The 16,915-nt window shown below is 39.0% G+C and overlaps 2 protein-coding genes across 3 annotated transcripts; both read right to left on the reverse strand.

Annotated features, from left to right (window-relative positions):
* Window positions 1-1,899, reverse strand: LOC108960926. Its single transcript, XM_039306493.1, has 3 exons — window positions 1,751-1,899; window positions 621-722; window positions 1-503 (listed from the first exon to the last, which is right to left on the reverse strand). Exons 2-3 carry the CDS (start codon window positions 712-714, stop codon window positions 355-357), a joined length of 243 nt encoding a protein of 80 aa, XP_039162427.1. The 5' UTR covers window positions 715-722; window positions 1,751-1,899; the 3' UTR covers window positions 1-354.
* A 989-nt stretch (window positions 1,900-2,888) lies between these two features.
* Window positions 2,889-16,820, reverse strand: LOC104445096 (protein SEMI-ROLLED LEAF 2). Of its 2 annotated transcripts, none has more exons than XM_010058912.3 (20): window positions 16,659-16,820; window positions 15,955-16,278; window positions 14,936-15,010; window positions 12,820-12,935; window positions 11,827-11,941; window positions 11,594-11,722; window positions 10,347-10,394; window positions 9,550-9,746; window positions 9,245-9,438; window positions 8,844-9,136; window positions 8,487-8,636; window positions 7,979-8,401; window positions 6,980-7,129; window positions 6,142-6,217; window positions 5,098-5,252; window positions 4,671-4,871; window positions 4,436-4,576; window positions 4,225-4,350; window positions 3,866-4,102; window positions 2,889-3,543 (listed from the first exon to the last, which is right to left on the reverse strand). In XM_010058912.3, the coding sequence occupies exons 2-20, from the start codon at window positions 16,099-16,101 to the stop codon at window positions 3,379-3,381; spliced, it is 3,138 nt and encodes a 1,045-aa protein (XP_010057214.2). In that variant the 5' UTR covers window positions 16,102-16,278; window positions 16,659-16,820; the 3' UTR covers window positions 2,889-3,378. The 2 variants fall into 2 exon arrangements, with proteins under 2 accessions (XP_010057214.2, XP_010057221.2); XM_010058919.3 differs by having other exon boundaries at window positions 5,098-5,225; window positions 16,659-16,819.
* Between the last annotated feature and the right edge of the window lie 95 nt (window positions 16,821-16,915).

The raw sequence follows: 16,915 nt of genomic DNA on the forward strand, positions 1-16,915 counted from the left end.
TTCCAAAAGACACATTCATGATTAAGTCTCTTTTCTGCAGAAAAACTGATCGATAGCATCATCCACATTGATGTCCGTGTTGTCACACAAAGATATTGAGCATCAGACACCAACGGCATGTGCTAGAACTGAACCAACACAGGTACTTACACACCTTATAGTGCGTTATTAGACAAATAGACCAAATTTTGGGAAGACTTCATACAAACATAATATTCAACCTCCTTACCAAAAAAAAAAAAAAAACATAATATTCAACCCAGGACATGCCTATCACCGAAAGCCAGTTACTATTTGCTACGCTAGTTGACAAAGCATTAGTTACAAAAGGCAGAGATCCAAGACCATTAAGATTCAAGATTCAGAGCGGGATTTGACGATGAAGTTTTGACGGCTGATAGGATTCATAACGACTGGTGGGCCTGCTGTCCTAGGCCATGCCTGAAACTTCTTGTCCGTCTCTTCCCACCATTCTTTGTTGGCAATGGTCGATGGTGTGGTTCCTGAATACTCAAAAGAACAGCGGAAAAGAAAAATTAGACAGCGCATTCACAACTTTCTGGTCAAGAGATGCATCCACATACAGCAGTCAAAAAAAGATGATCGTAACTTTCACTTGCCTCCAAATATCTTCTTGTCAGCAAAGAAGTGATCAGCTGCAAATGCGATTGCAAATGATCCGAGCACAGCACTTATTATGTACGTGGCTGACATTTTTCCAACTGAAAAAGAAAATGGGATGGAAGAGAAGAAACCACAGATACATGAGTGAGAAAAGAGATGGTGATCCTAGCATGTATATACATAAAGAAGGCTGTGAAGGTTGAGTTCAGGACGTTCATTCTCCATTTTTAGCTAATTTCCTCTTTTAGATGGAAACGATCTATTGAGCACATACCTGAAAACCATATGGGTGACAGGAAAAAAATTGCGAACAAGGGGCAGAATCAAGGTTGTTAATTGCATTAAACAAAAAAGAGGCGAAAAAGCTTCACAGCGAGGGATAGACAACACAGATACCAAACTGAGATGTTAACATGAGAATTCTGATTACGATATCTAGTGCTAAGCATGCCTAGCTCTGTCGCTGCAGCAATCTCAATGATCTCAAACACAAGTGTTCCATAAGATTCAGACTTTACAAGTAGAAACAAAGACTCCCTCAGACTAACCGAACCAATGACGCATCAGTCGAACCCAAACAGCCCAAGAAAATGAACCCAGAGAGCAATTCTACAACTAAAGAAACTATGCTGCAATCTCACGCCAATTGCTAGACATCATCATATCATTGAACAAGATGGAGCTGCTTTTTAGATGATCATAACCCAACCAGGTCCGAGTCACTTTGAGGACCCATCTCTCACCTCAGCTTTCATTTCGCCTCTTCTTTTCTAATATCCCAAGTTCCTACAGCTGCACACCACTTTTACATTTCCAAAATTCCTCATCTTTACCGAACCATCCCTGCCACAATCTCAAAGCAAGCCAACCCAGCAAGTCCTCGCACACGTTTCAGTAAAACCCACTACGATTTCGACCTCTCCCCCACACACCCAGTTAAAAAAATACAGAGTAGCCCAAACCCAAAAACCTTCCCAAGTTTTCTCTGCATTTTCCCACAACACCCAAACAGAGAGCTTGCAAGCGAGCCAAAGGAACATCCGAGGAAGAAACCCAAATCGATAAACACATGAACAAGGAAAAGGGAACATGCTCGGGCACTACAAGATGAAAATTCTCAACTCACCTAAAGAACAGACCGCCTAAAGTTTTGCTCCGGAGTATGTCGGGAAGAACAAAGATGGCTTTACCAGAACCGGCCTTTGCTTCGAGTTCTCGAGCCTTCCTACGGTATTGCCACGTGTATCGCTGCCATGAAGCGATGGGTGACCCGATTTTTTGAATTTTTATTTTTTCCCTTATGAGGTTCATTAGTCGCTTTTACATTATTAGTAAGTGAAACTTTACTAACCACGTTAATCAGCATCAAAATTATTGGCGCCTCATATATATATATATATATATAAGAAAATTAATGAACACCTGTTAAATGTTACCGAGCATTGTAAAAATTACTGACCATGTAGAAATTTCACTTTTTCCTATCATAAAAGTTATTAATCGTAGTTAGAAACTTAGAATCACCTTAGAATAATATAAAAAAATACTAATTACGTATTTACTTTTCCACCTAGAAAGTTAGCGAGTATCTTGAAAATTACTTCGACTTAAAATGAAATCACTAATCACATGCTATACTAACCCCATATAAAATGTGCCCTTCCTATATTAAATTTATTAATTATTTTTTAGCAGGTTCTTAGAAGTTATTCATTTATGATAAGATTTAATTGAAAATCTGGACAGTAGGTTCTCAACTGAGGGTACGGCTCCCTTTCTTTCTTTCGAAATAAACGGCTCAAATGTGCTCCCTCCGAATCTGTTATAATGAAATTTAAAAATTCTGAGCTTCAAAAAGTCTTTGCAATAATTCCAAATAAATTCACAGGTCAATTTTTTTTTTCGAAACTAATTATGCGTAAATAAGTTACTCCAACCAAGCCTCATCAGTTGCCTAGAAATAAAGATTAATAAGAGAGAGTGGTCGATTTGTTTAGCTTTGAGATTTTCAAGAATCTAGAAGTTTTCGCGAGAAAAACTTTGGATTACAAAGTTGGATAAGCTGCATGAGACAAGCCGATGCTTTTTCGTGTTATACGATGAGTATCGATGGGAGAATTAGGAAGGTGCAGGAATGCAATTCATGGTATCAGCGCAACATTGACAAGAAGCTGCAATGCATTAGCCATGAGAATGGAATGAACCATCGCACATTCAGCACAATCCTAATGAAAGCTACTCTACTTGCTCTTGGCACTCAAATGGAGTTGATGCACTCAAAATTTTTAATAAATAAGGTATGAAGGATTTCCAGATGTTATATCTTGGAGGAGAGTGTCATTTGCCTTCAGGCCTCGAAACTTCGCAGATTTCTCCATCCAAATACGTAAAAGAAAAGGAAAGACAAGCAGAGAGGAGAGAGAGAACTGAAGGCCCCATCTATACATCAAAGGGATTCAACAGAAGAAATGTACGCGAACCCAGATGTGGTACCAACACTCTAGGAAGAGGAATCATGAGAATGTCCCCCCCAATCTGGGCAACACTTAATGAATGAATGAATTGGGTATGGAGTGACAAAATCATTGAACCTTGACCAGCTCCTCCTCCATTCCGAGAAGATAGTATGTACCATAACTATGCGACAAATGCTTCGACGCCAGGGAAGTCTTTGAGCTCTATGTCCAACCACTACTAGCTTTATGCCAGTGCGCTGCCTATCCTAAACCATGTCGTCTTCACACTCCCGAAGGATCAGCAACCTGCAGCTTTTAAGAAGTTATCGTATGGACTTGATGCAGGTAGTCTGAAGAAGCTCGGGTTATGCTGGTATTCAGTCGAACACAATAATGCGGTGGTGCCAACGGGTGGTTTCTGCATATTGGCATTATGGTCATTATCCAGGAAAGGATTGCCAACCTGCAATGGTTTTTTGTCGATTGAATATGTTAGAAGCCGGCATTTCTAACAGAAACTACAGAGAAAAGGTAGGGGACCTCAAATTATATTGACCGAATCAAGTACCCTAAGGCTGTGGATGTAGCACCATTTGATGAACAAAAAATTGAGTACCTCAATGTTGTGCTGCCCGTTTCCGCTTAATATATGATGCCTTTGCCTTGTGGCTTCTCTCTCGTTGAAAGGAAGACACAAGGCAAAGAGAAAGAAGGCACCAGGGGAAGGGGTGGGTACGTAAAACACATACAGACAAACTATGGTGCTTACGTTATGAATCACTTACCCTGTGATTTTGAGTACCCATCTCCGCAGGGAAATGAGATCCTGTCATCACATCATTATTCTTCTGCAAGGTTAAGTTCCTCAAGCTTTCATGTTTCTGCTGGATGCTCATCAAGTTGGACATTTTCTGCTGCTTTCCAATGAGAAGTGCCTCACAGTGCTGTGCCACTTCCTTGTAAGGCACATCTGGGGCAGTTGAAACAGATAATCTCCCTACTTGATGAGCAGTCTCCAGTACCTGAAAATTGGAGAACCAAACCAACATTATGGATGGAAAAAACTATTTCAAAACTCAAACTTTGCAGAATCAGCAACTGTCGATTCCATATTAGTAGCTAAGAAATAATACATATCACATACAGATTCTAGAAGTTGATCTATGCTCAAGAGATTGGGTCCGCCCACAGCGATGTCCTCTAAATTCTGTGTAGTTTGACTTTCAAATGAATCTGCAAAAGCATCATCTTCCACAGGTAATAGAGGGGGCTGTTGGATAGAAAAGAAAACAGAAATTGATGTTAATGTCATTTATATTAAAAAGGGAGTAAATAAAATTGGCCACAAGAATTACATCATCATGAGATTCGCTCATTCTCGATTCAAGCTGATATATTTTGGATGGAGAATCCGTGAATGATTGGGACCCCAGAGGACAGACATCATCAGGAAAAAATTCACTGAGAAGTTGCTCCCTAACGGTGGACAGCTCAGGCTGCAAAAAAGATGTCAGAGCTTAAGCAACATGTCAAATTCAATATGCAATGCATCTATTAACATTCAGGTGATAAAGGACATCCAGAAGTTACTTCCAGCAAGCTGCCCAAAGTCTTCAAAATTACAGAAGCACAGGATTCCCTTCTTTGATCCTCTGTGAACTGAATGTGAGAGAGAGATTTTAAGGCAGCGGCATCATCTTCTGTCGATCCATAAACATTCATTTGATGTCTAGATCCGGTGTCTACAGCCTGTAACTTGCGATCTTCAACTAACTTCAGAAATGGATCAGCCTGATTTCCAGCACAAAAAGATTATTAGACCTAATAAAGTTTATTTGTTACTGACAGATTGACTGGACACTTCGAGGAAAATGGAAAGAATCTCTTTATGAAATAACAAAGGCTCCAGTATTTACACAATAAGAGTGTGATATGTGATTGAAGGTATTAAATTCATTTTGCATAAAAAATTCCTTGCAAGATAAAGATTATCGAGAGGTTGAAATAAAACTCGCACCGTTCTTTCTGTTAGTGCTATCTTGGCACAATGAACAAGTGGAACAATTCCATAAGCTATTGAAGAGAATATGATCATTGAAGTGGACAGCGTGAAAAGGGACCTCCGACGTGATGGTGGCAATGGTCCTGCAGAATGAAGAATCTGAGCCAGACCTAAATTGAGATACAGCAGGTGTTTTACTAGAAGTAAAGCCCATTCAAATCCAACATTTTAGAATGGCATAATCCATGTCTGCATCTTTGTGATTAGTAAAAGTTACAGGAAGCCATTACTGTGGTATTTTAACTTCTCTTTCATTTATATACGGAACATGGACAAAAGAATCCTTTTTCGTTCTTTTCCAAATTATTGACCTGAAGAAAGCAAAAGAACCTCCTGATTACCATGATTATTATCATCGCAGCATAGGCACAGAGACATCTACAGTTTTTCAATTCAGGAAACAAAGAATAAGAATTTTAAATTGATGCAAAGTGAAATTAGTTGGCTCAGACAGAAATGATCAGTTTTAAACATAGAAATCAAAGAAGTTATGGGACCCGAAACTATGGCATTTCCAGTCCCGTAATGAAGAGACGATCAGCCTCATAGGGACCCAATTCTCAAATCAAATTGACATCAAGTAATTCTAGAATCTTATCATGGTAAGGCATGGGAAAATCAACAGCATTCTACGATATCAAAGCTAGCAAAGCCACAGCAAGTCACGAAATATTTTCCAGCAGTTTAAACCGCTGGAAAACTTTATAATTAAGTAAATCAAACAAAACAACTCTTGCATGCTAAAGAGAACCTACGAAGCAAAATTTTCTATAGCTTCATTGATGGTTCTGCTGAGAGACATTACATGTTACTATTTAGTTGAAATATAGAGTCTATCTGAGCATTACTAGTCCCTTTATTTGACATCAGCAATTGCAAGAACAATCATTCACAGTACTAGGCACATAAAAACTGTTTGTCATCACAAAGGAAAAGAAATATCAATCCTTGTCCGGTAAAACCATGAATAATGCATAAGATAAAAGTTTAGTAGATGACCTCCTTCTTTGAGAGAAATATCACGCAAGGAAAAGGCAAGCTGGAAACTTCGAACCAGCGCCTCATTGCTGGAATTCTGCAAGCAAGACAAAATATTCAGGAACTGAGTCTATAAATTTTATTCGTTGAAATATTGCCATCCAAGTACTAAAATACAAGCATTTACATTGACTGGCATTGTACATGAAATCTTTCATCACAAAGTATGAAAGTATGCAACCGCATTACCGATCTGTTAAGGCTAAGTTTATTATGTGTCGAGCATGACCCAATGACCAAATTTATTTCAATCAGACATTACAGAGCCAAAGGTGCCTGATGTGGAACAAAACCTGACTCAATTTGTTTGCCATGTCCAAATATCCTAAGACTGCCCCTAATGTCCCAAAAGAAAAAAGTAATAAAAGCTGAATTACTCCTAGAGTGAATGACCAGAAATTTATGGTCCAAATCGCACTCATCATGTTAAGAATGCCACACTTCCCTTTTTCTGAGTATCTTTCTAGACATCCTTTTAACGAGGAATCCTTACAAGGTAGCATTCAGATAAACAAAGAAATTTTTTTTGACAGCCAGATTACACAATCCAACTTAGTAACACCACATTCTGATATTGTGAAACTGGTAAAAACAACATCTAAGTCTTTTGCCATGGAGAACAACCGCACTACAGGGAAAGTCTTTTGCCATTATGTGGGGCTGGTTGTGTAGATCCTCCTGGAACTGAACTGCAGTATTTCTTTCGATGGTGTGACAACATGAACAGACATGATGAGAAGGAATGCATTTGCATGACATGCAGCGCTATACAATCTTGAGAACTGGACTTAAATGATACCTTGGCTCTAGAAAACAGTAATACAAGGCTGTATGTGTGCGCAATAGCTTCAAAATTTTCAGGCATGTTTGCTGGGGAAATAGACTGTGCCCAAATGGATGAAAGTAACAGAGTGATCTGGCGGCTACTCAACCTGAGAGGAACAGCCTCCTGAAGTCCAAAAAACTTAACAACTGTCATCTCATGCGTATAACAAATATGTATTACTACACCTGAAGGAAAATATTCTTTACCATGCAAAAATGACCAAATTGATATATGAGAAAATACCATTTCCATCCCCAGTTAAAAGTAAGAATTGCATGCAAGAGAAAACAGTGCTAAATAAGATCATAGTCGTCTAACAACATATTGACAAAGTGGTCCGATTCACATTCAAGTAGAAGACCATTTATTACACATAAAAATATTTCTGCATCATAAAGCGGCGACATGAAAGCGTCAGTGAAACAAAAGATGGGGTGGCTGAGACATGTCATTTAGCATCAGCCTAAGATTGATTGGATAAGAGCACAAACTTGAGTTTCCTAGGAAATTCATCACGCCCACTATCATCTCATGCGTATAAGAAATATGTATTACTACACCTAAAGGAAAATATTCTTTACCATGCAAAAATGACCAAATTGATATACGAGAAAATACCATTTCCTCCCTAGTTAAAAGTAAGAATTGCACGCAAGAGAAAACAATGCTAAATAAGATCATAGTCGTCTAACAACATATTGACAAAGTGGTCCAATTCATGTTCAAGGAGAAGACCATTTATTACACATAAAAATATTTCTGCATCATAAAGCAGCAACATGAAAGCGTCAGTGAAACAAAAGATGGGGTGGCTGAGACATGTCATTTAGCATCAGCCTATGATTGATTGGATAAGAGCACAAACTTGAGTTTCCTAGCTTCAGAATTTTCATGTGTCAATAAATTGGCATTAGGAAGCCACCCTTGAACAAAAATGACATTAGAACTGACAGATGCATCTCTGAGACTCACCAGTTCCTTATTTAACTTGCTCACGGGATTGCTATCTGTATTCAGTAGTACAGAAGGATTTCTGCTGCTGTATGCTCGACTGTATGTTGACTTCAATCTGCTCAGCATCCCAATGTTGTCATTTCTTGTATCCCCCTCACTGTTCTCTTTATCATCCTGAGGAGCATGATCTCTCGACAGAATCTTCTCATTTCTTAGCTTCTCAAAAAGGGCAGCAGAAGATGAAAATACTGAGACAGTTCTCGAAAGCGTCCTAGGAAGGTCCTGCCCCTTCTTGGACTCAGAAATAACAGAAGATGGACAGGGGCAAACTGAAGATGGAACAAGAACAACTGAAAAGATGCGGTGGGCGGCAACTCTTGTTTCATGGTCTGGATGCACCATAGCTGGCAGTAATTGATGGAATAGAGCCTCTGGGAATGCCTAAAAGAAGAGGAAGTAAACGTCATTTTTCAAGATGAAATCGGCAAAGACATAATAATGAAAATACTTGGACTTAACTTCTTGCCTTATTTTGATAAGTCAAATTTGGTAGAGAAGCAACAATTTGGGCAGTGCGATAAACAGCAGAAATTGTTGTTCTGGCTATAACTGTAATGGTGGATATATTCTCCAGCATGACAGCCATAACGTCAAGTATTGGACCTGCATCTCCAACCTGTCATAATGTCAATGCAGTCTATTACCCAACATCATGTACAGAATTCATCACTATTTGTCCAGGAAAAAGCCATAAAAGTATCGCGAATAGCACACAAAACAGATCAATAAGCATTAGCTGAGAAAGAAAAGTGATGAATGGAATGCAAGCCTCACAAGCAAAAAAACTTGACCAACAGAGGGTGCAAAAGTTAGAGAATAGAACCTTAAGAGACAGCTGGACCAGACACTCATCCACGACCTCTTGGAATTTTCTGTTCCATTTAATTACATCTTCTCCCAGATTAGCATCATCAAGCGAGCAGTGTATGCTTTTCCTCAGATGCCTCATGACATCACTTACAGCACCTATGATGGCTACTGAGGGTTCGACCTTTGCATGCTGAGCCAGGAAGGTTGTCACCTCAACAATGTCAATCTGCATACTGGGCTGTTTAAGGACATTTCGGTGATCAAGATGCTTGATTAGTATGGACAGCAAAAAGTGGGTACTTTGACCTGTGAGGAACAGTAAAAACAGGATCTGTCATGAACGAACAATTAAGTTTCCAGATTGGCAAAAATCTCTGGCAATGGGCTGCCACAGCAATTAATAGATCCAATTACCAGAACTCTCCATCAAAAGTTGCATGTCCTTCAGGACAGGAAAGGCAAGACCATGTTCTGAAGACCATAAATTTCCATTATCAAAATAACGGAAGAATGATTCTAATACTCGCCGGATTGTGGTTGCCTCCTTGGCTAGCTTGGCCATGTTATGAACACAAACACGGGACCAAAAGCAAGGGTTCTTTGCATCCCTATTGGCATAAAAAGGAGAAGTAAAATTCTAGACAGTTATTAGACAGTTATTGATTACAAACTACAGCAAAAGCAAATGCATAATTCAATTTCATTTCGTGAGAACTTACACTGTTGCATTTACTTCTCCCTTGTCATTAACAAGTTTCTTCCAAGAAGGAACCCTCATTGTGACTTCTGGTGATGCAGAGACATGACCTTCATGTTTTAGCACTTCTTGTACCCAACGATTCTCAGAACCTTGCTTGTTAGGGTCTTCAGAGACTTTCTTAGCATGCCCATAATTTTCCAAGACCACAGAGACCACCTTAATAGTGAAAGGGAAAAGTAAAGGTAAATCAATAGTGGCAACAGACTTGCAGGTTTGTAGTTAAAATTGCCGGTTGTTATTTGCAATATAGCAAAGATGCTAAGAAGATTTTGTATTTAAACCATAGTGATCAAATGCTCCAACAGAAATAAACCTTTGAGGATCAACATTTGCCAGTCAGCATAGTTCGATCCAAGGCTTTAGTTGCAATGTGTAGAATGAGGGACAATATTGACATTTAATGAAAAAAGAAATATTGTGGGTCAGTTTTAAGGGGCATAGTTAGGCTTGATGTTGTAAGGTACAAAGCTGTGCAATGATGTGCAAACTGTGATCCAAAGCTTTTGTTAGCATCAGTTGTGATCTAAAGTTTGGCATGATGCTTTAAGGTACAAAATACGTAAAGGGTTCTACATAAGCAAGACTTCTGTTTACTAGAATAAGAGCGTGGGAGGGGCAAAAAAAATAAAAAAACTGAAGGAAAATCCTATCATCAAGACATGAACTTCAAGCAGATGCTGAAAAATGTGGAATTCTAATGAGAATCTGCTAAATTCTTCAGGCAACAGTCAAGAAAAAGCACTTCAATATACTCACATTGTCAAACTCGCCTGAAAAATGTGAATATTCACCCATGAACCAGATCTGCACAAGAATCATCAGGCTTAGTGCTTCAGCACAGATCACAAGGTAATACTTGAATGGTCATTAAACCAATGAATAGCAAGGTAATTACTCAGACTTTAAGAATGCATACAATGCAACTCCCACTACAAGCTAAACATCCCCTGTTAGTCCAAAATAAAATATCATACCTTACAAGCAGATCAAGCATTCATATATTTTACAAATCTAATTGAACATTGCTCCAGATTATCCCACAGGTATCACATCTCACAGCTAGGTACAAATACCAACCAACTCACTCTCCTTGTCAGTCTACACTATCCTCAAATTACCCCAATAGACTATGGGTTACTTGCTATTTCCTCCATAGACTACAATAATAGTTACAGCTCAAAAAGTGCAAACCATGTCCCTCTCAGTTCAATCCCAAACCACATTCTTCCTTTGCAGACATGAATCAGAATAACATTTTTCAAAGTGACTTGATTCAAGGCCAATTTCATGGTCCATAAAATTGCTATCAGTTGGGCCAAATCATCAAAAAGCACTCCATTTGTCTATATGGAGTGGGTCCTACCTACTTGCAGATCATACAACATTTTCACTCCAAATCTATGCAGAAGTAGGGTCTCATGTTACAAATCTTCACTTTCTCCCACCATCTTTGATTCACCAGCCAGAGAAATGGGAAGTTCCAGAGGCTATGGACCCACAATGCAAGGTGTCACTGTCTCAAACAAGCCACCACCAGACAATTCAAAGATATGGGGATGCACATTGCCTTCACAGCGCAAGAGTATCTTCTTCATGCAATAATAAAACCAATTCAAAGGTAAAGGGAGTGCTTTTCTAGAGTTCTTGGAGACTGAAATGACATTAAATGGTCCCTCGCCACTTTATATTCTCCCAAAAGAGAGCTTCAAGTTTAGTAAAAGGGAGCTAATGGCATGACACTATCTGATCAACTTCTGCTTGAGGAATAGCTTTGTAACCAAGTTCTACTGATGACTAAACCCAATTTATTTATTTTTTCACAGGGGGAAGGGGGGGGTTGGAGAGAGCAGAGAGAGAAGGGGAGAGAGCTGTGCCCATGTTTACGTAGCGAACAGAATTACAACTACCGGTATCTTTATTCTCATTAGCTATTTCTATCCACAAATATATAAGGTCAAATGAAACTTTAAGGGTATACTAGTGACTGGGACAAAAGAACATACCATGGAAGAAAGTGCCTGTAGACCAGCTGCGCGTAAATGCTGTGCTCTCTCGTCTTGGCCAAGTTCTTGAGCTAATTGACAGAGCTTCGGAATAAAGCCTTCTAAGTTAAACATGTAGGTGCCATCCCCCTACAAAATCAAATTAATTTTTAGAAAAACTTGGACATTCACATGAAAACCTCAACAAGTAAAATTCACAATCTAAAGTATACATATCCACCATTAGAACTCACTTGATTATTTACAAAGTCAAAAAGGTTCTGACATCCTATTAGTTGCATCTCATCCTGTCTTGTTTGATCCAGCAAAGTGCTAATTATGCTTAGTAGACTACTTGCAAACAGAGGCCTGTAACATAAGTTTAAGGTTAGACAACACACACATAGTCAATGGACATAAGACAAGTGGCTCTGCCTATTTCCTGATGAGGAGATGGGGAAAAAGGCCACGTGAGATATGCCGGTACAAGCCATTCCTTTGAGCTAAATATAATAAGAGGCAATAAGTGGAAAGCAAATCACTATGGAGCACATCCATAGACTTTAATTGCTTTAGAATCATTTGAAAGCTTTTATTCCAAGTTTGAAAATCAATGCCGAAGAGTATTATGCGTGAATGTTATCATTTGTTGTAAAAGGTTCCAAGTAGCCCAACATAAACACTATGACTAGATTTCACAGTTGAATAAGTCAATCGGAGAAATGCCTCTTTATCTTGCTGTCTCTTTAAAATACATAACAGTATTTGCTGAAACTTACACTGTACTAACAAAACCCTAAGTTGCAACTATTAAGTACTAGTCGAGCCACAAAACCACTATTTTAAGGAAAAAAAAAATCTTTTTGCCACTAGATAAGTTAACAGATCCAGTGTTTTTGTGTAGGAAATGCCAGAGTCCATTCTGCGTATATATTATGCCTTCTGTAAATGTTTTCCCTGACACTCAGCTGCACAAGCATGATAGAGTTCCCCACCATAGAACTCAATAGTTTCACCTACTTCCATTATGGTACTCTCAAATCAAATACAAAAATCAAACCAACAAATTTTTTGCAGAGAACTGTTCCCAGTAGGAGGGCCACAACTAAAACAATAATTTTAAGGACAGTCAGATAATCTGCCCCTGCTATAGGTACTTGAAACCTATACTAAGATATTATTACTGAGTGATGTATATGAATGCCATACAGAGAGAACGGATATGTATTGAGGGAAGGCAAACTCACATCTGATCCTTACAAGAAACTAGCAATTTCCTGTAGATACACATGACAATCTTGGCAGATCGAAAATTTTCAGTTCTCAACTCCTTGTAACATCTTTGTTCAAGTGTGCTCGTGATCTGTTCAGAATAAGCAACTATCACCAAGATGAAAAGGCAAACCATAAAGTCTAGCATTTTCTAAACGAACTTGTAAGCCTTGTACTACAAACCAATCAACAGAAACACATAAACAGTAAGCAAAATATAACTTTTCCTGTCAGCCGAAGACAAATAAAATTAACAAGGAGAATAAATTCCATAGGAAATTTGTTATTCCACACATTAAAAGAAAAAGATTTCGAACAATATCCAAATGAAGCATACATGATGAGCCAAAAATTATGAGAGGCGCCTTCAAATTTTAATTAATTATCCTGCACAAAGTTTACTTCAGTAACCTAAAATGACCAACCTGAGGTCTGAAGAATCATTCTACAATATTTCATTTCTTTCCAAATCGTCAATGGGATATTTTCATATATAGTGCAGACAAAGGGATGGAGAGACCTGAACTTAGACACAACACCTCAAAAAGAATGGCCCCCACCAAGTGAGTCAGCCCTTGTTTCTTTAAATTCATTGATCTAATAGGTCTAATAACAAATTTGCCATTTCAATCACGAAAATATTTCAGACATATTTGCATATCAATGGTGCCTGTGGTTTTAAAAACTCAACTGATGCAATTGTAGGTTTTCCGATGAGACGGTTTGACTTTGAAAAAATATTGTGCTTATTCCTTGAGATTGATACAGCATGGCTGTCTGGAAAAACCAATGTCAGTCAACAATGACCTTTGCACTTTCTCTATCCTTAGCCATGCTAAAACCTGGCAATTCCCCAGAATGCGGGCCAACAAGCATCTAGACCTTCAGTTTCCTATGTGATACAGTTATCTTCTAAAAGATAAAGAGAGGGAGCATGGCATCATCTTTCTAGAGCTCTCCCTTTCCCACACAAGTCAGCATGCTTGGCACCTCAACAAATTAGAGTGCACAGGAATGAAAATAGTCATTGATTGTCAAGTGGTCCCTAAAAATTAGCCATTTGCTGAGGGCTGAGAATATCATTAAGTTTTCACAAACACAGAGATGAAACCAAACCCATTAACTCTCCTATGTACGGGAACCATAGAATTACAGGCTTTAGCCATTACACTAGCAAGATCAACTTTTTGACATTGTCCACAGTGACACCACTTGATTTGATTATCTTTGCAACAACAGAAGCAGAACCCAATTCCAAGAATCAGCAGCCAAATTACCTCAGCACATTAATTACATCTGAGAGTTCAATTTAGCACCCCGATCCAGAGTTAAAGCTTCTTCTAGCTGAAAGATTATGGCATTTTTCACGAGTCATTGCTCTACCCATTTTTTGTCAAACAATTCCAAATCTCTCATTGGTTACATCTGCCCTGATATTTTCTGATCAAAGGCCACCTTAGCTGCAATGTCTAATTTCAATGTGAGTTTTTCAGAGGCATATATACCTATGAACATCAATCTCGAATCCCTTTGTCAACATAGTTTTCAGTTTCACAGCTCCACTGGACAAAAATTTTGGAACATCAGAAGCTTCAGATTACCCTCCAATCTTTTTGGTTTTTTTTTTTTTTTTTTTTTTGGCTCAAAAGAATTACCCTCCACCCTTGATTGCAAACCGTATTCCTGCTTCCACGCTCTAATTTTGAAAAAGTCCATGCCAAATCATAGGCTTGTTCAAAATGACCATCTAGCTCTCCAGAAAAAATAATTAAAAATTTTCTAATTCTTTTGCTGCATACAATTGGTAGAGCAATTGATACAAGAGGTTCCATAACAAGCTACAGAATTTCCATTAAAGTATCAAACAAACTTCAATATTCAAAGCGCAAAGCTCTTCTACAACAAAATAAACTTGTCAAAGATGCAATTCAACCAGATATTAGTCAACCAAAAACTTGATCCAATCAAGTGAACCAAGCGATCAACAATGCTGAATGGATATATGGTTCTACATTGTGGCCCAGTTATTTTCAGCATAGTTGAGCATAAATAAGAATGCAAATCAGGACATTATCAATCCCACAACAGTACCTTTGGTATACGCAAAGGATTTTTAGCAGCATATTCACACAGTTTCCCAATTTTCCGGTCATTTGGCTCTTCATCCTGTCATAATACGAAGTAACATGCGTTTAGACAGTACATAGAAGAAGGCATGATACAGAATAAGAATATTGACTGCTAATACAGATTTGGGTTTTCTAAAATATAAAAAGGTAACATTCCCTCACTTGCTGCTCTTGTTTTGTACTAAATATATACTGTGTTAAGATACACATGAGCAATCCAGAGGCAAGTCCCTCTTGTTGCAGTGAAACCATGCTCAATTTTGAAAAGGACTGACATGAAGAATTGCATCAACGGAGCCACTAATATCTGTTTTGAGAAGAGGCCAATAAGGTATTTACTGTGGCAAAGAGGCCCAATATCAGTTCCAACCATTCATTCTCTCATCGTTGCCTGTGCACAAAAATGAACATAGATGTGCAACCCAGTGGATGCAATTACGACTAGGGTATCTTATAATTCAAGATTATCTCAATGATTTATCCTGACATCTGCAATCTGCGACAAGATCACTTCTATTTCCTCCAGATTCATCTTGGTGATGATGATTCCAATGTTAATCAAGAGTTGAGTCACACAGCACGTGGTTTATAGCCTCTAGTAAAGCAACTGACAGAAATTATGGTTCCTTAATTTGAAGCTTGCTTAGCAGCATAGGTGCTGTCTAGGTGATTATAGACCCCTGCTCTTGCTTACCAGACCTTTGTGATGATTTTCTCATACAGAGAGAAAATGGAATAATAATTAAAAAGCCCTTTGCTGTGATGCTAACCAGAAGCTTGATCGAAAAAGAGAATTTTGCTAATTTTGCTACACCAACTGAATTTGAAAGTTTTATGTCGTCCCAAAACCCATGTACGCATCCATTTGAGCAAGCCCAGCGAGCTTCATTTTAAGTCTTAATCAGCAAATAAATTGCAAAACCATCACTTGCTGACGCCCATAATATGAAAAGTGCAAACCAAGCTTGAAAGATCACTAACCTGGTTTTTCGGGAATATATCGGAAATAAGCTTCTTGTACCTCTTCACAGGCTGTCTAGACCTTGCCCTCATCGCTGGGCAGAAGAAACAAAGACTGCCACAAACAGGCAAAACTTGCCTGGAGATCACGCCCGAAACAACACTCATGTTGTTCAAAATCCCCGCGCAATCGCTGCTGGAAATCTCAAAGAAAATTTCGGTCCCCACACAACCCTTCTTCCCCTTGCGGAACCAATGTCAGAGCTTATACGGTCGGCACGCAAGAAGGGAAAGAAAGGGCTGCGGCGAGACGGAACGCGTAACCTCTTCGGTTCGACGAGCAGCCTGCAAACGATCATCAATCTAAGGGTCACTTCTAGCTAACCCCTAACAAATGCCGACACACGAATTTCCAAAATCAGAAAAACCAACAACAACAACAACAACAACAAAAGAACCCATCAATTAATGAACCCATTCGAGCTTGAAGGTCCCCAGATTTCGGCGAAATGCACGAGCAAACGAAGCTCGACATAGGATCACACCGACCAAGAACACGGCGAGACAGCGCATTGAGACACGAACAAGATTGTCATCGGAAAAAAGGAAATGACAAACAAAAAATTAAAGGGTGATCGAACGTGGGTGCGTAATTGAAACAAGAAAAAGAGAGAGAAACAGAGGCAGAGAGAGAGAGAGAGAGAGAGAGAAAAGGAGAAGGATACCTCGGAAATCACTGAAAGAGCAGGGGGAGAGGGCAGGAAATCCTCGGAACCCAAGAGATCAAAATTGCAAATTTCCTCCGCGATGGCGGAATGTGGCACCCGCAAAACTCTCTCTGTCTTTCTCTCTCTTCCTATCTTGATTCGAACGGGCGCCTGCCGAAGCGCTTGAAAAATGCCTATAAAACGCATTCAACGGTTTCGACATGTGTGGGCCTCACACGACATCATTGTGGAAGGCCACCACAGCTGATGATTTT

Source organism: Eucalyptus grandis, chromosome 1 (genome assembly GCF_016545825.1).
Source record: "Eucalyptus grandis isolate ANBG69807.140 chromosome 1, ASM1654582v1, whole genome shotgun sequence".
Taxonomy (NCBI): Eukaryota; Viridiplantae; Streptophyta; class Magnoliopsida; order Myrtales; family Myrtaceae; genus Eucalyptus; species Eucalyptus grandis.

Coding starts and splice junctions, on each gene's coding strand:
- LOC108960926 (XM_039306493.1), bottom strand. CDS start 714: ATGTCAGCCACGTACATAATAAGTGCTGTGCTCGGATCATTTGCAATC. Junction 504..620: donor TGACAAGAAGATATTTGGAG/GCAAGTGAAAGT, acceptor TTGAGTATTCAG/GAACCACACCATCGACCATT.
- LOC104445096 (XM_010058912.3), bottom strand. CDS start 16,101: ATGAGTGTTGTTTCGGGCGTGATCTCCAGGCAAGTTTTGCCTGTTTGT. Junction 8,637..8,843: donor TGGTCCAGCTGTCTCTTAAG/GTTCTATTCTCT, acceptor ACATTATGACAG/GTTGGAGATGCAGGTCCAAT. Junction 6,218..6,979: donor TACTGTTTTCTAGAGCCAAG/GTATCATTTAAG, acceptor TCTTGCTTGCAG/AATTCCAGCAATGAGGCGCT.